The sequence below is a fragment of the Mchenga conophoros genome, linkage group LG8 (assembly GCF_057382185.1).
Source record: "Mchenga conophoros isolate Kocher_MC1m ecotype Shallow Benthic linkage group LG8, M_conophoros_male_GT1.1, whole genome shotgun sequence".
Taxonomy (NCBI): domain Eukaryota; kingdom Metazoa; phylum Chordata; class Actinopteri; order Cichliformes; family Cichlidae; genus Mchenga; species Mchenga conophoros.
The window spans coordinates 19,492,974-19,508,441 of record NC_140533.1 but is presented as its reverse complement, the minus strand read 5'-3'; the positions used below and the strand labels follow the sequence as shown (position 1 = coordinate 19,508,441).

General features: G+C 39.5%; 1 protein-coding gene across 11 annotated transcripts in view; it reads left to right on the top strand.

Moving 5' to 3' along the window:
• LOC146568621 (calcium-activated potassium channel subunit alpha-1a) overlaps positions 1 to 15,468 on the top strand; it is a 104,744-nt gene that overhangs the window by 42,199 nt on the left and 47,077 nt on the right. For 10 of the 11 annotated variants that reach the window (XM_085284772.1, XM_085284768.1, XM_085284771.1 and 7 more), the window contains 3 exons: positions 4,949 to 5,010; positions 10,170 to 10,263; positions 10,690 to 10,801. In XM_085284772.1, coding sequence (XP_085140898.1) covers positions 4,949 to 5,010; positions 10,170 to 10,263; positions 10,690 to 10,801 — 268 coding nt within the window. The other variant, XM_085284780.1, reaches the window with a different exon arrangement.

The following is a 15,468-nucleotide window of genomic DNA, read 5'->3' as shown; positions in this document are numbered from 1 at the left end:
TGTGTGTGTGTGTGTGTGTCCTAGAACCTAAAAAAATAAAACAGCAGTTAACAGCCTGGCAACAAAATTTAAATATATTTAATTGTGTCTGCTGATGCTCGGAAAGTTATAACTACTCATTGACAAAATTTTAATTGTAAATCACTAAAATACTAATAAAACCTTTTTATTAGTCTGTTAGTGATGAACACGTACAGCAGATTTAGGGTGATTTCGCGTATTATTCGGTTTATTATTGTTGTTGTAAGAGTTTATTTTCCCTTCCCATTTGCAGTGTCACCTCTAGACTATTCAAATGGCCATTTCAACCAGATTCAGCAATAACAAAGATGTCCTTAATAGAAGATAGAACATATCAGCTACTTGCTGTAATGAAAATACAAGATAGAACTAAAACTGCAGATGTGGCCGTGGTTTCTAAACTGTTGCTGGGTACAAACATTACTCAGAAATCATTTACAGCTACGAGTTGATCATCAATCAGGTGGCCAGTTATAACATCTCTCTAATCTTGGGTTTTCCTACTGCATGCGCTGCCCATTGAAACAGCACCGTGTCAGCAATGACACTGCAAATGTCTAAGATGTTCATCCGTTGTCTGTGTTTGTCAAGGCTGCACTCAATCACGTTTACAGCTGTTGTTGTAAACATGCTAATTTGCTGTTATCACCTCGGGAAAAGGATGAAGCGTAGTTATTGAGAACAGTCATAAAGACTCTACAGCATTGTTCACAGACCAAGGCCGATCTCACAGACGTTTACAGCTGCTCTAAAACTACAGAAACTCTGTATTTTCCCATCTCAGACAGAAATCCCGAATCAGTTTTCAGTGAAGTAAAAAAATATAAATATATATTTATATATATGAGACTGCAGCAATTTAAATTTTGTACTTTGTCCTTTAAAAAAACGAATCTGAAGTTTAAAGTTATCTTACCTTGTGGATTACAAATACTTTTCAGCTCAATGATAGCACATCAACTTATTCAGTCTCTCTTGTGCGTTTCTGTATTTTTGTGGTATACACGAGATACCTCATGAATCAATGTAGCATTTGAGGTCAGACAGATGGGCTGGCTGGAGTATCCCGGGGTAGTCCTTAGGTCATTTTATTTTGGAAAGCATCACCGTGTGGTGGTTGAAGCTGCTGTGGGACAGTCATCCATAAGGAACATTAGGTCAGAGATTTCTGCTCCCATGAACAAATGGGATTAAGCAGTGCCGTACCCAACTCTCAATGCATCTACTGTTTATCAAGATCCTATATTTACTACACGCTTTAAGAGAACGTGGGGCAAACTGGTTACTGGTTCTCCCTCTCCTATCGGGGGAAGAGAGACTTCTATTGCAGAATTAGCACATTTCTTCCCCAACAAAAATCTTAATGAGCATTCAAAAGATCCAGATCCTTTATTTGAAAAAGGTATTTATGGGGAAAAATAAATTTATCGGATTCTCATCAAACTGCTACTGTCAGTCTTCACCTCTTTCATTTCCTTTTACCAATTTTTACAACGTTTAACTATTATTAAAATAGAAGTTTTTATGTTAGATGCTGGCTCTCGTATGTACATGATGATGGTGAGTCACACTTCAGGAAGAGTGGAGGAGAATGAGTGGGTTTTTTGATGTTTGCAGGTTGCCTTCTGAAGGCTTGAGACCTGCTTGTGCACTCTGCAGCCCTGCACACCATACACAGCATCACTGATGATATTGGAGTCAAAAATTAAATTTGTTCTTTTCTATCTATTTATCTCTTATTGAATTGGTCAATTATTTATGCAGATTGCTTCACAGATAGTTAAGCTTTCTCTTGTGAGTTTTCTTTCAGATTAAATTCCAAGTTTTAGTATTTTTTCTTAAAAGCCTTAGACATACAAGTGATAAAATCTTAAAAGCAACCCTACTTAAAACCTTTTTCACATTTAAATCAAGAAACACTTGATAACCATTAGTCATGGGTACAGCGCAAAAGCCAAACCTTATCCAAAGACACATTTATCACAAAGGTTAATGTTTTTTAATTCACTTTTTATGCCAGGTATTCAAAAACTAAATAAGTAAGAGGTTTAAAGATTCCCACCTCTTTATCACAGTCATTACACTCTGCTGATTCAATCCAAGGTAGCTGTGGGGGCACTGGAGTCTATTCCTGCTGTCGTAGTGTGAAAGGTGGGGTACACCCTGGACAACACGTAGACTAATAACTATTCATGCCCACATTCACACCTACGGCTAATTTAGGTTGGCTAATTAGCATAACCCACCCACTTCTTTGGACTGCACCCAGAGAGAAACCACTGAAGCACGGAGAGAACGCGCAGACTTCACACAGGAAGGCTCCAGCTGGTTGTAGCCGTAACACCGTGCTGCCCGTTCATCATACCGTCTCTGACAATGTAACCATTTACAGCTGATGCGACTCAGTGAATAAATATCAACCAGTGACAGCGGTGAATGTCATCTCATTTGAAAATAGGCCGATAATAGTCACCGAGGACAATGTTTAGATAATATATCTGTGCGTCATCAAGTGCAACATGAAGACCCGACTGAAAAATCTAACACCAAGAGATCAAAAGTGCTTCCTTTCAGCTGTGTAACAAAATGCTGATTTAAAAAGGATCATTTTTAAATTCAAAAGTTCTTGGATTTGCCTCCAGTGACTTGTCTCATGACTTGAAACCTGCCCGTAAAGATGCAAAGTTTTTCATCCTGGCAGTGAACAGTTGTTTAAATTTCTGGGGAAAAGATTTCTTTTAATGCAAATTTCTTCTTGACGTGCAGTCTACGCTGGCATTAAGTAAGAGTATGTTGTCAAAAAATAAATGCAAATTTGAGTTGAGTATATCTTGGCAGCTCCCTTGGTTATCATGCAGGAGTGGTCAGTCCTCTCTGTGAGCTCTGTGCCCCCTTGTGGGTGGAGCCATCTGCCAGCAAACATCCGAGGGAGGCTGAATATACAGATGCGATGCATCATTATGGGATGACAGAGATGAATGATGAACGCTGGCACTGCCTGATGTCGCTTCATTGACAAACTGAGTCATGACTGCCCAGTCATTGTAACGGCCCGAGTGTGTTATTTACTGCTGTTGCTGAGTCGTCGTCTTCTGTTGGGATTAGCATTTCTAGGGTTGCAGTAACATTGTTTCCAGTTTCTAAACTGGGACAGTCAGAGGCATAAAGAGATTTCCTGGCTTTGAAAGAAGAGGGGATGATTAAAAATGCATGCGGGTGCTTTTTGTCATTACAGAGCCATCAGTGGTTGCAGGTTGACAAGACAATTTCACATCATGGAAATGAATTAACCGGGGTTCATTCATTATGCATGCCCATTGGTTTCTTGTTCAGGATGGCCATTGTGTCATTTCTAAATAGATGAAAGCCAGGTAGGCTTGCAGATAACCTGCTAGTGTATTTCGGGATGTAGAACATTTGTTCTGCTGTCTGGCAGAAACCTTTCTGTTCTTATTTGTGTCTCTCGGGGTCGCGCCCTCGTCTACATTAGCGCTGGCTGTAAAAGGGAAAATTAGGACACTTGTTTCACAACGGTTTTAATAAGCTGCTGTGCTTTTTGACTTATAAATGTCAATTGATGATGCTGTAGCATTAACATTATGTTTAAAGGATTAAAAATCTAGGTCTTCCCCATCCCAAATGGCAGAAAACTGATTGTGCAACAGCTGCATTGCAAAATGTAAGATGTATAAACTGGTTTATCTGCTTTTTAGCCTACTTTCCTTTTTTTTTTTAAATGTGCTGTAGTTAGAGATTTTAGAGGTTTTTATCTTCTGGCCCGTATTTCTGATCATCTTCAGCTGCCTTTTTTGGTTGGACAAATACAAGGAGTACTCCCTGGTTTTCACTGTTAGTAGTTTTGTCAGGTGAGAACACGGGTAGACTGAAACGAAGGTGGATCAGCTGAATCTTGGTTTCTCCATCACTAGATATGCTGTTGTTATAACTCCTGTGGGGCTGGCAGAAGTGATTAAGTTTCACCTAAGCTCACTCCGTGGCAGAGCTGGCGGCTCACCATCACTGACAGTCATATTTATTGCCCCGCAACCTGCTTCCCTCCTGGCCTGGGATTCTATTGGTCACTTCCAGACTTGGATCTATTCATCAGTGTCTTCTCCCTGCAGAAGAAGGCAACGTGAACAGAGTAAAAGCGACACCCTGGTTTTTATTATCGTGCTGCTTCACTGTCAACGTCGAAGCTTCAGGCTCAGCTGCATCTCCGAAAGCTGAAGCCACGTTCTGTCACTTCGCCCACACCTCCACTGCCAATTTACATGATGAGGGAAGCTCTTGCGTATTTATTTATGCTGTCAGATATACAGTAACACTGTAGTCTGTTTGTGACACTGTGACTCTTTCTTTTTGGTTTATATAACACAATAATAACAGGCTGGCAAGATGCATCAAGGTCTGCTGATTAATAGCCATCTAATATTTGCTATGTAAAACATTTGTTACGTACATGCTGCGTTTCAGGGTTTTCTGATGTCGTGGAATTAAACAATCGGGAGATATTTTCGGTTTGTTTTGACATGACTCTGAAACCCAGATGATGATCAGTTTATGGTGAAGCTGTGACCAAAAAAGAAACATTTGGGGATTTTTGTTTTTTCTTTGTTGGGCAAAGACAAATATCCATATGGTGTAAACTGTACAGTTTTTAAATGTATTTGATTTTTTTTAAGCTTGCTAATATGTCATCGTATTTCAACCTAATCCAGTTGTTTTTCTCATTTTCTAAAAGTTGTTAAATCAGTTAAAATAGTGAAATAAATGAAATAATTAGAGACAAATGTGGCTCGTGTCCATTTACCAATACATCTTAAAGATTAAAAAACTGCTGTCTAGTCCAGTGTGCATGTGTATATACTGTACTGTACCACTTCAACTTAAAGTAAAAATATATATTTTTTCCCATTCTCTGCAGGTGGTGCTCGTTTTTGCACTCAGCATCGGAGCCCTTGTGATATACTTCATAGATTCCTCTGAGTAAGTAATTAGCTTTAAACTTACTCTGTAATTTTTTCTTTTCCCCTGTAGCTCACAGGTTTTTGAGAGTTTAACTGATATGACTCACTTTAAGATCAGTAACCTCATAGCTAGACACAGTCTTCATGGAAATGTAACCTCATAGCAGCTCTACCAATCAGAGCATGTCTGTAGATGGATTAATGAAACTGATATCAGAAGTTTGTTCTTCAGTTTTGCTGTCCTTGGCCTCAAAACCTGTTTTCAGTCATGAGCTCCAGGAAATTTTCAGGTCACCGTCTGAAGTCGTCTTGTTGCCAGCCTCATCCTTCCTTCTGGAAGCACTCCTCGGTGTAGTGTGCAGAAGGCAGGACATGTAATGGTCACTCACCAGCTGTGAATTCACCTGAGAAATACCCGCGTCACTCGCATATGGGTACAAACTGGTGCTGTCAGACATTATGTTGACTTTGGAGCAGGTTAATGACTGTTTAACGTCTGATCCAACTAGCTAATGGTGGAAAATTTGTAGGGGAGCGCAGTGCAATTAGAAAAAGTCAGTCAGGTTTGAATTAGCTTAATTCACTTTACAAAGAACCGCAGTTTAGTTCCAGGGAAATGAATATAAAGTGTAGTAATAACGCTGCTGATGTTTCTGTTACATTACAGTCTAAATTGCTAAAATCTATTGTAGTTCTATTTGTAGTAGTGCAGACACATGAATGTGAAGTTCATGTAAGGTAGCCTTAATACCACTGAGTGCTTTGTCATGGTTATATGGCATTTAGAACACGGGCTTGCTATTTTTTGCTTGTTTGTTGTTTAATCCAATCATTTTCCAGGTAAACTGCTCCGGTCCTCCTTTGCGATCTCCGCTGACGACCAGCTAGAGCTCACAGATGAAATTTGCTTAATCTCTGTAATGAAAGGATCAGACTTTCAAAGAGGCAGGAAAGTCCAAAATTTCCTGTTCAAAACAATCGCCATCGGTAATCAGACTAGAGGAAGCGGGAGGCTCTTTAAGCTACATGTGAGGCAGTATACTGTTACTGCGGCCTTGTGGTGTTTGGACACAGTGTCATTAAGAAAGTGGGGTAAAACATGCCAGGATAAAAGCTTCTATCAAGCCCACAGTGAGTCTCCACTGGGAGTAATGTTAAAGCAGAGAAGGGAAAATGAGCTGTAAACTCATATAATCAGCCTCCTGCAGGCACACGTTCAGCTTATTTGTTATTGCATAAGAAGACGTACAGCTGAGGGCTTGGCTTGCTCTGATGTGGTTTGCAAGCATGATCTCATTTCATTATCTGGACAAGCTCAGATAGAGTTACATCCTTACCGATGCCATCTGTGGCCTCCTGTTCTCAGAACTTGCCTGTAGTGTCTCTGAGTGCCTTTTCACCTGATGGAGGATGACGTTCAACCCCTCTCTCTTTAAACTCATCATGCATAAGAAGAGACATTGTTAAATGTAGAAGGACTGATGCCCTAGCACCTGCTTGCTGACTTATATCCATATTAGTTCAATGAGGCTCTCTGCCTGAGTTTTCAGTCAGTATTATCCAGGTCTTTCTATTATTCAGACACCATTTTTTCACTACTTGGAGCCAAAGAGCAGCCAGTTAGCTGCTCTCTCGCAAGTGGCAGCAGACTGTAACAGATATAGCCTTTCCTGTAATTAGTGCAAGCCTTGCTGAGGCTGTTATATGATGGACAGGCTGACCTAACTTAAAGTGACATGGAGAGAGATGTCAACATAGCAGACCCACTTATATTCAGAGAAGAGCTGTGAGCTGCACAGAGGAGGTTTAGGTCTGTACATGGAGCTCTAATTCATAAATCTTGAGTTTTGTCTTACTGTGGACGTCATGGTTCTATGTAACTGTCATTTTTAAGTCTGGATCACCTGATCAGCTGGAGAGATGTCCCATACTAACAAACTATTACATGTTTTCATTTTATCTTCTTAGTTTTAAATAGTTTGGTTGTTTATTTCAATAATGACTTTAAACACTCAAAGATTCTAGACTTCATATACAGCTAACAAACTTAGACTGTATATAGAAGATGGGCATAGCTATCGTGCTGTCAAATCATATCCTGCTTTTCCTCCTTTTTGACTATATTTACAAAATGGACAACCTTTTTTTATTCAGTTCACACCATAAACTCACCAACAGGCTCTTTAATGATGAATTTATTAGAAAGAATGCAAATCCAAGTCCCAGTCACATAGCCCTAGAGACCAGTTGGCAACCACCTTGCAACCACTGTTCACTAGGGAAAAATGTGTGTTTCCCAAATAAAAGTTGCCAGTGGTTACCAGTGATGAAACTGAATTGCAATCAAAGGATGCTGCACCAAAAGCCTTCTCGTGATTGTTTATGACATTGAGGTACTGACATCACACATAGTTTGCATAGAAGATGCAGACTTATCTGAAAACACTCTGCAACTAATCGCTAAGTTTTTGTAAAACCGTAAAAGTGCAACACAAACTGGAAACAGAAAAACTTTGAAAATCAAAGCTGTACTTTTTGAAACATGTTGGTTTCAGTGGTACGGCACAACTTGTAGGTTTGTGTCGCAATTTTTCAAGCTTCACTAGAGTTCGTGGATAATTAGTGAGTGTTTGCAGACAAGTGGACATCTTCCATGCAGACTATGGGAAACTATGCCAATCTGTTAGCAACCAAAGCAATCAGAAGGAGGTCTTTGATGCATCACCATCTTAGACTGATTTTAACTAGCTCGCAAACCTGTTGAGGAATACACATTTCCCTGTAGCACCCAGTGGATACTATGTGGTTGCCGGCCGGGTGACTGCGTGACTGAGGCCTGTGCACCTGAACACTGACTTGGCTTTTTTAGACCTGGAATCTACGTCCATCTTTTATATACAGTACATGTGACAAAGCAAAACCCAGAGTTACCTTTAACAGGCAGTAGCTGATTTTTTTCACCACTTGTGAAGAGAACATTAACACTGACAAAAAGAAATGATGTTGGATTTGAAACAAGTGGTTATGTATACATCCAGAATCTCCTCTTAGCTCTACTTTTGAGCCTTTTTGAGCTGGTAGAAACAATAAGTCTTAAATATTCTCAGAATTTGTATGAAAATATTCCTTTACTTTGCAAAATATATGCACATACAGTATCATCAGACAGCATTAACCCAGTTACATGCGAGCTGGTCCATCTTGATTGATCTGAGCCTGAATTGAATGAAGGTGGGAGAGACCAGATCTGCTGTGGGCAGGGACTGTTTCATGATCCATAACACTCCTAGACATCTTCCAAACCAGGCCTGCTGGAACTCAATTATTTAGCTCTGCAGATCTGCCTGTGTGTGGTCTGTCATCCTGCAATGATGGGGATTTACTGGACCGATGTGTCATTACGGTGAACGAGGGCAGAACCATCCAGCATGGGCTATTCTTAGAGATGCCATGGAGAAGATGAGTTAGGATTTTATTTTTCACCACCTTCTCTGTAAATTTTGAATACATAAAAAGAGCAATGCAGACATTAAGTACTGTATTGTTGTACACTGAGGATGTAAACCATTCTAGGTTTACTAAGTCTTATTTTAATTAGAATTACTAAATATCTTAGAGAGTCGTTGAAGGTTGTAAAAAAAAATTAAGCGTTAAAATTTAACAGAACTATAATGAAGCCTCTATATAGCTAACGTTTAGAGAATAGATCCTCGAATAGAACTGGGATGAAACCTGACGACTATCAGTCATCATCACATCAGTGATGCTAAAGCTAAAGATCAAATGGGAGTCACTGCTCTGTATCGGATTGGTTCAAAAAAATAATCACTTTGTGTACTCCACAGGGATAGTGTTTTATCACAGGGAGGCTATTAGTTGTTTTTTTTTTTTTCACGTAACAAAAGCAATTTGCTTTAATCCGAGTGGTATTAAACAGCACAGGGGAGAACTGCAGCTGCTGAGCAGTGTGCATTAGCGAAGCTTGTGAATTCAAGTGTAGGGGCCCTGCAGGTAAAGAGAGCCAACAAGCTAAATCCATGAGAGATACCTGCTTGGAGCTAATGTGATTCAAAAGATCTCTACGTGCAGTCTCTGCTTGCAGGAAAAAACCCCAAAAGTTTATCAGCCAATTTTGTGGATAAAATCAAAAATAATCAAAAATCATAATAAAAAAGTTCTTTGGGCTTAGATAGACAAATATGATTTGTATGATGAATGGTCTAAAAATCAAAAGTGTTCATCTGTGTCTAAAAGCAGCAAAATTGTCGTACATGAACTTGCTCTAGATTGACTAACCGATTCATTACTACAGTGCAGATTCCCACTTTAACACAACTAACAGTCACTGTTTACATAAATGATCAGCTGTTCATTAAAACATTTATTAATCAGTTAATGCTTTAACTGCTTACTGTTTCTCAGTCTTGTTCTATTTTAAATGTGCACTAAGCCTGTGTTTTCATTTTAGGTGTTAGTAATAATAATTAAGGCTTCTTTTTTTTTCACTTTCAGGACATGAATATTGGTACGCAATCATACTAACCTATTACATTTACATTTACTTGGTTAATTATTTCTCTTTATTTGAATTCTTTGTGCCAGATACAAGCTTATTAAGGGTGAGACTTCACTACATTGCTAGCATTTGCTATGGCTGCTTGATTTCATTAAACAAAAAAAAGAGACATGAACCCTGCATGCATTTAACCCTTAAACTACTGCTTTGCCTCTGCATTTCCATCATGTTTGATCTAATATTTATGCGAAATGTTTGCATATGAGATGGGAAATGCAAGACTCATGGGAACGGAGCACCGTTTCAATGTGAAATATTGCTCTGGGAATTCAACATATTCTTCAGATACATTGCTTTGCAGTTATTTAAGGGTTAATCAGGTACAGCAACAAGTTACTGCTTGTGTGACAATAAATGCATGCCCTTTCTCAACAGAAAAAAACATTGGAAAACACTTACTATTGCACTTTTTTGAGCACTTATTTTTCTCTTCTTTTTGGAAATCTTAAAAATGCATTTTCAGGAAAAGAAGAATGCATCTTTTATGTTTTATTTTTCATGAAACATTTTGATTTCAAAGAAATGACCTTGTGTTTTCACACTCCATTGTCAGTACCTGCCTTTGGACATGAGCATCTTTTGTTTTTGTCTCTGTCTAACAGTCCCATCGAGTCCTGTCAGAACTTCTACAAAGACTTCACGTTGCAGATTGACATGGCATTCAACGTCTTCTTCTTGCTCTACTTTGGCCTCCGTGTAAGTAGAACTCAGAGTCCCCATCTCAGTTAACTCTTTCCCCCTTGGACGCCTACTAGATGTAGCCCTTGTTTCTCTTTTCCAAACTGAGCAGTTTGTGTCATGTTTGCTTCCAGAACAAACTGACTGTGCGTGCATCAGAAGTTAGTGAGGGTGATCTTTGCCTATACAGCTTAACTGGAGCTACCCTGGGAAAAACCCAGGAACCTATTCTAATGGTCATCAAACCACATCTTTGCTGATATATATTAAGGTGTCAAAACTTGTCAATAAGGGTAAAGAAGAAGTCGTGATTACGTCCTTATTGGGGAAAGCGTTAAGGGAAGATTTATGAATTTTCCTCTGTGATTTTTCTCTTGTGTTTTCATTTGAAAGTAGCAAATTTCTCTCTTTTTAAAATTTTTACTCTACTCTTTGTATTCGCAGTTTATTGCTGCCAATGACAAGCTGTGGTTCTGGCTGGAGGTGAACTCTGTGGTGGACTTCTTCACCGTTCCTCCAGTGTTTGTGTCAGTGTACCTGAACAGGAGCTGGCTTGGTAAGAAGGCTCTCTTTACTGGCAGTGAATCAATGAGCATTTATTTACCAGCGGCCTGCAGTGCCCCCTGGTGGATTTAACAAGTCTAACAGCTGTCGTTTGCACACCAGATAATCTCAGCACATCACTAAAGCTGCAAAGACAGACATTGGTGCGCCCCTATTGTTAGCCATATAAGTTTGATGCTTTTGTCATGAAATTAACTTCAAGCTGACACATTGCATGACGTGCATGAAGAATACGATTCTCACTATCATGATGGAATTGTGCATCATTTTCAAAAACCTCTGGTACAGCACAGCATGTAAGTTGATTAGCAATAATGACTCAAACGCTTTGTTATCTTTGTTCACTGAACTCATGCTGGCTTGCTTTAACGTAGGATCAAATGTTGTATGACTGAAAAGGTGTGCCACTTGAGTCCATGTCTTTGGCCCGGTCTTGTGCTTAGCAGGCTTTATACTGCAGTTGTCATTCACATACCCTTCACCTCTCCAGCAGAGCTCTCTACGGCACCGTTAATAACACTCAAATGAAATCACGGTGTGGCTGAAAAGTACACGAAAGGATAAAAAAAGGTAACAGGCTTTGTTGGGGGCTTGAGCGCAAGAATACAAGTCAATCTTCTAAATGTCTGAAGCTCATCACTCGGAGAGGTCTGTGAGAAATTAGGGGATTAAGTTGAGGGGTTGAAGAACAAACCTTCCATATAACCAACAGCAGCTATGCTTTCAGCAAGAAACACTCCTGCCCTCTTAAGTCAGTAGAACAGCCTGATTACTACACTTCAATAATGTGCCTGTGCATTTTCACTGAGCAGATTTATTGTGACTTGCGGTGTCAAAACAGGAAACAGTAGAATGTATTGATGCTGGTTGCTGCTGCCATCTGGTGGACACATGGGAGTATAGCTTGCATTTTAGCTGATCGGCTGTCTTTTGGATATCAGATTGTTATTTTGTTTATACATGTTGTAGACTGTCTATAGTGTTATATACATTTACATATAGTTATTGTGTTATTCATCAACTCCTTAATGGTATTTGTACTTGTACTTGATGTCTGGTCCAATTTCTGTGTTTTTGTTGGATTATTTAATCTGCAAAATTTCACAATGTGTGCAGACTGGTTGTTGCTTTGCTTTTGGCACTGAGTTAGCATTTATGGACAGTGCATCAAAAGAGAAGAATATTTCTTTAGAGATGATGTAAAAGTCATTCATCCACGTAGCAGAGCAGAATGACACCGTAGGAACACTTCTGTTCAGTTTCAGCGTTGGTTTTCCATCTATCATAGCAGTCTAAGGCTTACTAACACAACAAATATGTCTGCTTGTCGTCAAGAAACACAACAGCCATGTCACAGTGATTAAATCACTATTATCCACATAATGTTAGAGCGATATTGTGGTTCGGACACACAGTTTGTTTTATTATTAGTCGATCGCTTCTAATATCTTTATGTCTAAGAAGCTCAGATTAGCAAACGACTCAAATCATGGTCATAATATCAACATATATTTTGATACACCTCTAATAGTTTACATTATATGACAACATTTCTCTTGTCAGTACTCATATAGCCAACAGTAGCCTTCTGAGAATCTGCCTATGTACATAGGTTTGTTCGGTTAAGGCTGCATTTTCTAAATTGTCAAACAGCGTGAGCAGCACTGAGATTCGGTTATTATGGTTAGCACCCCGTTGTTCCGCTGTTACTGTTTGTGTAGGTGTTGTTGCTTTTGTTGTTCGCTCAGCCCCGCGTGACTCATTTCACTGTATTTCATACAAGCCAAAACAGAGAGCTTCCTGTCACACATCAGGTGCATGGGCAGGAGATAGAAGGCTGTCTAGAGAATGAAATTACACATGCGCAGCCTGTATGCTGGATATTAGTTTTTAATATTGTACTCGTAGGCTACTGTCGAGGGTTTAGAAAAAAAACATTCGGGCATGGTTTGCGAATTAAAAGCAGAGCTGTAAATAATAAAATTGTTGGTAATTCATACTAAATTATTCCATTTACCTGCTTTAGTTTTGAGGGTGTCATCCTGCCCATGCTGGCTCACTGGGACACTTATAGAATAGAGAGGTCTATTTAATTTTACTGATTAAAAAAAGGATTTCTGCTGATCGCTCTTAACTCCAAGCATAAAAATGTATTGTTGTTTCTTTTCTTTCTTTCTTTTTCAATGGAAAGCATCTTAATCTCTTTTAGTATGGTCGGTGCAGTTGGTCATGGAGGATTTAGTGTGTGGCTAAACTGAGGTCAAACAAGTGATGAGGTCGCATCCGGCTCAGCTGCTGTCGAATTGCCTCTTCCATTCGAAAGTCCAAATTTCACTGAGTGCTTAGCTGAACTGCCAATCTGCCGGTCCTGCTGTCTGAACGCTTTGACACAAATACATCCAGTTTGCACCAATATTATCGCACATTAACAAGCTCATTGATGCATGACAGGCTTCGGGGTGCGAGCATGACACACATTTTGGATGTTACGGAGAATATGCCTTCAGATATTTCACGCAGAAACAAACTGCAGCAGCTGAAAAGATAATAGTTTTTGGTTCTGGGTTTTTATGCTTCGTATGCAGTCACTGGACAGTTTATTAGGTACACCTTACTAGCACTGGGTTCGGTCCTGTTTTGCTTTAGAACTCCCTTAATTCTTTGTGGCATAGGTTGAACAAGCTGTTGGAAAAATGCTTTAGAGATTTTGTTCCATAGTGACATGACAGCATCATGGAATTGCTGCAGATTTGTCAACTGCACATCCACAATCTCCTATACCACCACATAGCAAAGGTGCTCTGTTGTTGTTTGAGATGATTTGAGCTTTGTGACATGGCATGTTATCCTGCTGGAAGCAGCCATGAGGATACGGTTACACTATGGTCATAAAGTAATGAATATCATCACCATCAATACTCAGGTGGGCCATGGCATTTAAATAATACTCAGTTGCTACTAAGGGGCCCACAGTATGTGAAGATAATATTCCCCACAAAAACAACTTAGCCGAGGAGTGGAATCTGGTGTGGTCTTCTCCTGTGGGAGCCCATCTGCTTCAGAGTTTGTCCACAGATGCTTTTCTGCATATCTTGGTCTTTTTATTACTTTGAAGCACTCTGCCATGTGATTGGCTAATCATATATTTGCATTGACAAGCAGTTGAACAGGTGTACCTAAAAAAGTGGCTGGTGAGTGTAAGTTGACAATGCATCTTTGCTCATAGAAAAATGTCATATTTTGCATGTTTAGTTTACTGATCTGTGGTTCCAAGTGTTTTTGGCTTTTGGCGCCTTCACTCACGTCTCTTTGCAACACTTCGTGGACTGATATCTGAGTCATGAATTAGTAAGAACAATGAAGTCCTGAAGTAGTAAAATGAGCCCAGATTATTTTTTACAGCTGTTATTCTTTTATGTACCTTTCTAACTGCACCGATGTGCACCAGTGTAACCGAATTTAAATATTTGTGATATGTGTTAAATAAATAAAGAGGTTGAAGAGCCCAGATACATTTCAGATAATTACAGGACCTGAAAAAAACCCTCTTTTTAAAATTTCACTCTTTTCTCAGTTAGTTCTCTTCAGATTACTCTTAATATCACTTGAATATTAAAACGAGTCCTTTAATTGAACTGCCCAGTCTTCTGAAATGCACTAAAAGGATGAATGAATGAACTTCAGTTCATGTATTTTTTCTGTACGGTGATTTTTTATTTTTTTTTTTGTATAACTACAATAACAGCTATTACATCAGCTACGATTAATTTAGGGATTATTGTTGAAGCACTAAATCCATAGTAAAACACAACAGTGATTGCCAAAGCTTTTCATTTTTCCCTACACAGCTTTACTGTTCACATGACATCTTGTTTCCTGCTCTAAATGTGAGACTACAATACATTCTGTGCCTTTCCAAGATTAGAGAATGAAATTTGGTTTGTCAGCAGCAGTTGCCGTGTTATTGGGATGAGATGTAGGCTACATTGTGAAGCCAGCTGATGGACAGACTTGCTGTCTGGCCTCTTCCTTTCCCTGGATGATTCCTAAAGGAGCTTACACTCTAATATCCTGATGGGAAAAGGGTTTGCTTTAAGCTCGCCACGAGGATACTGTGAAGGTCCGAGGTAAATCAGATCAAAATACTTCTTCGAAAAAAAGACCTGTTTTTGACGCCAGCCCGTCGGGTGCAAATATGAAACATGAAAGCACCTGACTGTTTTTGTGGATTTTTTAATTTTTTTATATTCTGGAGGAGATTTTAAAAAAATTTTTCATGTGAAATATTTGGTAAGGCAGACGAAGAACAGTGAAGACGTGGATGTGAAGTAGATTTCGGACTAAAGCTGAAGACTTTCACCCAATTTCTAGACATGATTCCTACTAAGATGTTAGTGTACAGGGGGCCTGATGGAGGCACACACTCCCAGAAGGTTTCTAGTACAAGAAGACGGAAAAAATCCACCGGGGAGCTCTTCCAGAATGGCTACAGGGTGAGGATGGGCCACGGCCAGGTGATTGATAAAGAGGACCAGGACAGCATTTGCTACAGCTTCGGTGCATGCTTCCATGTAATCTCCTACTGGGGTAAGATCCTCAGGACGTGAGAGCGGAGGGGAATCTCTTTCTAAAGCCCTGTGTTGGATGCTGTGGGTCAGC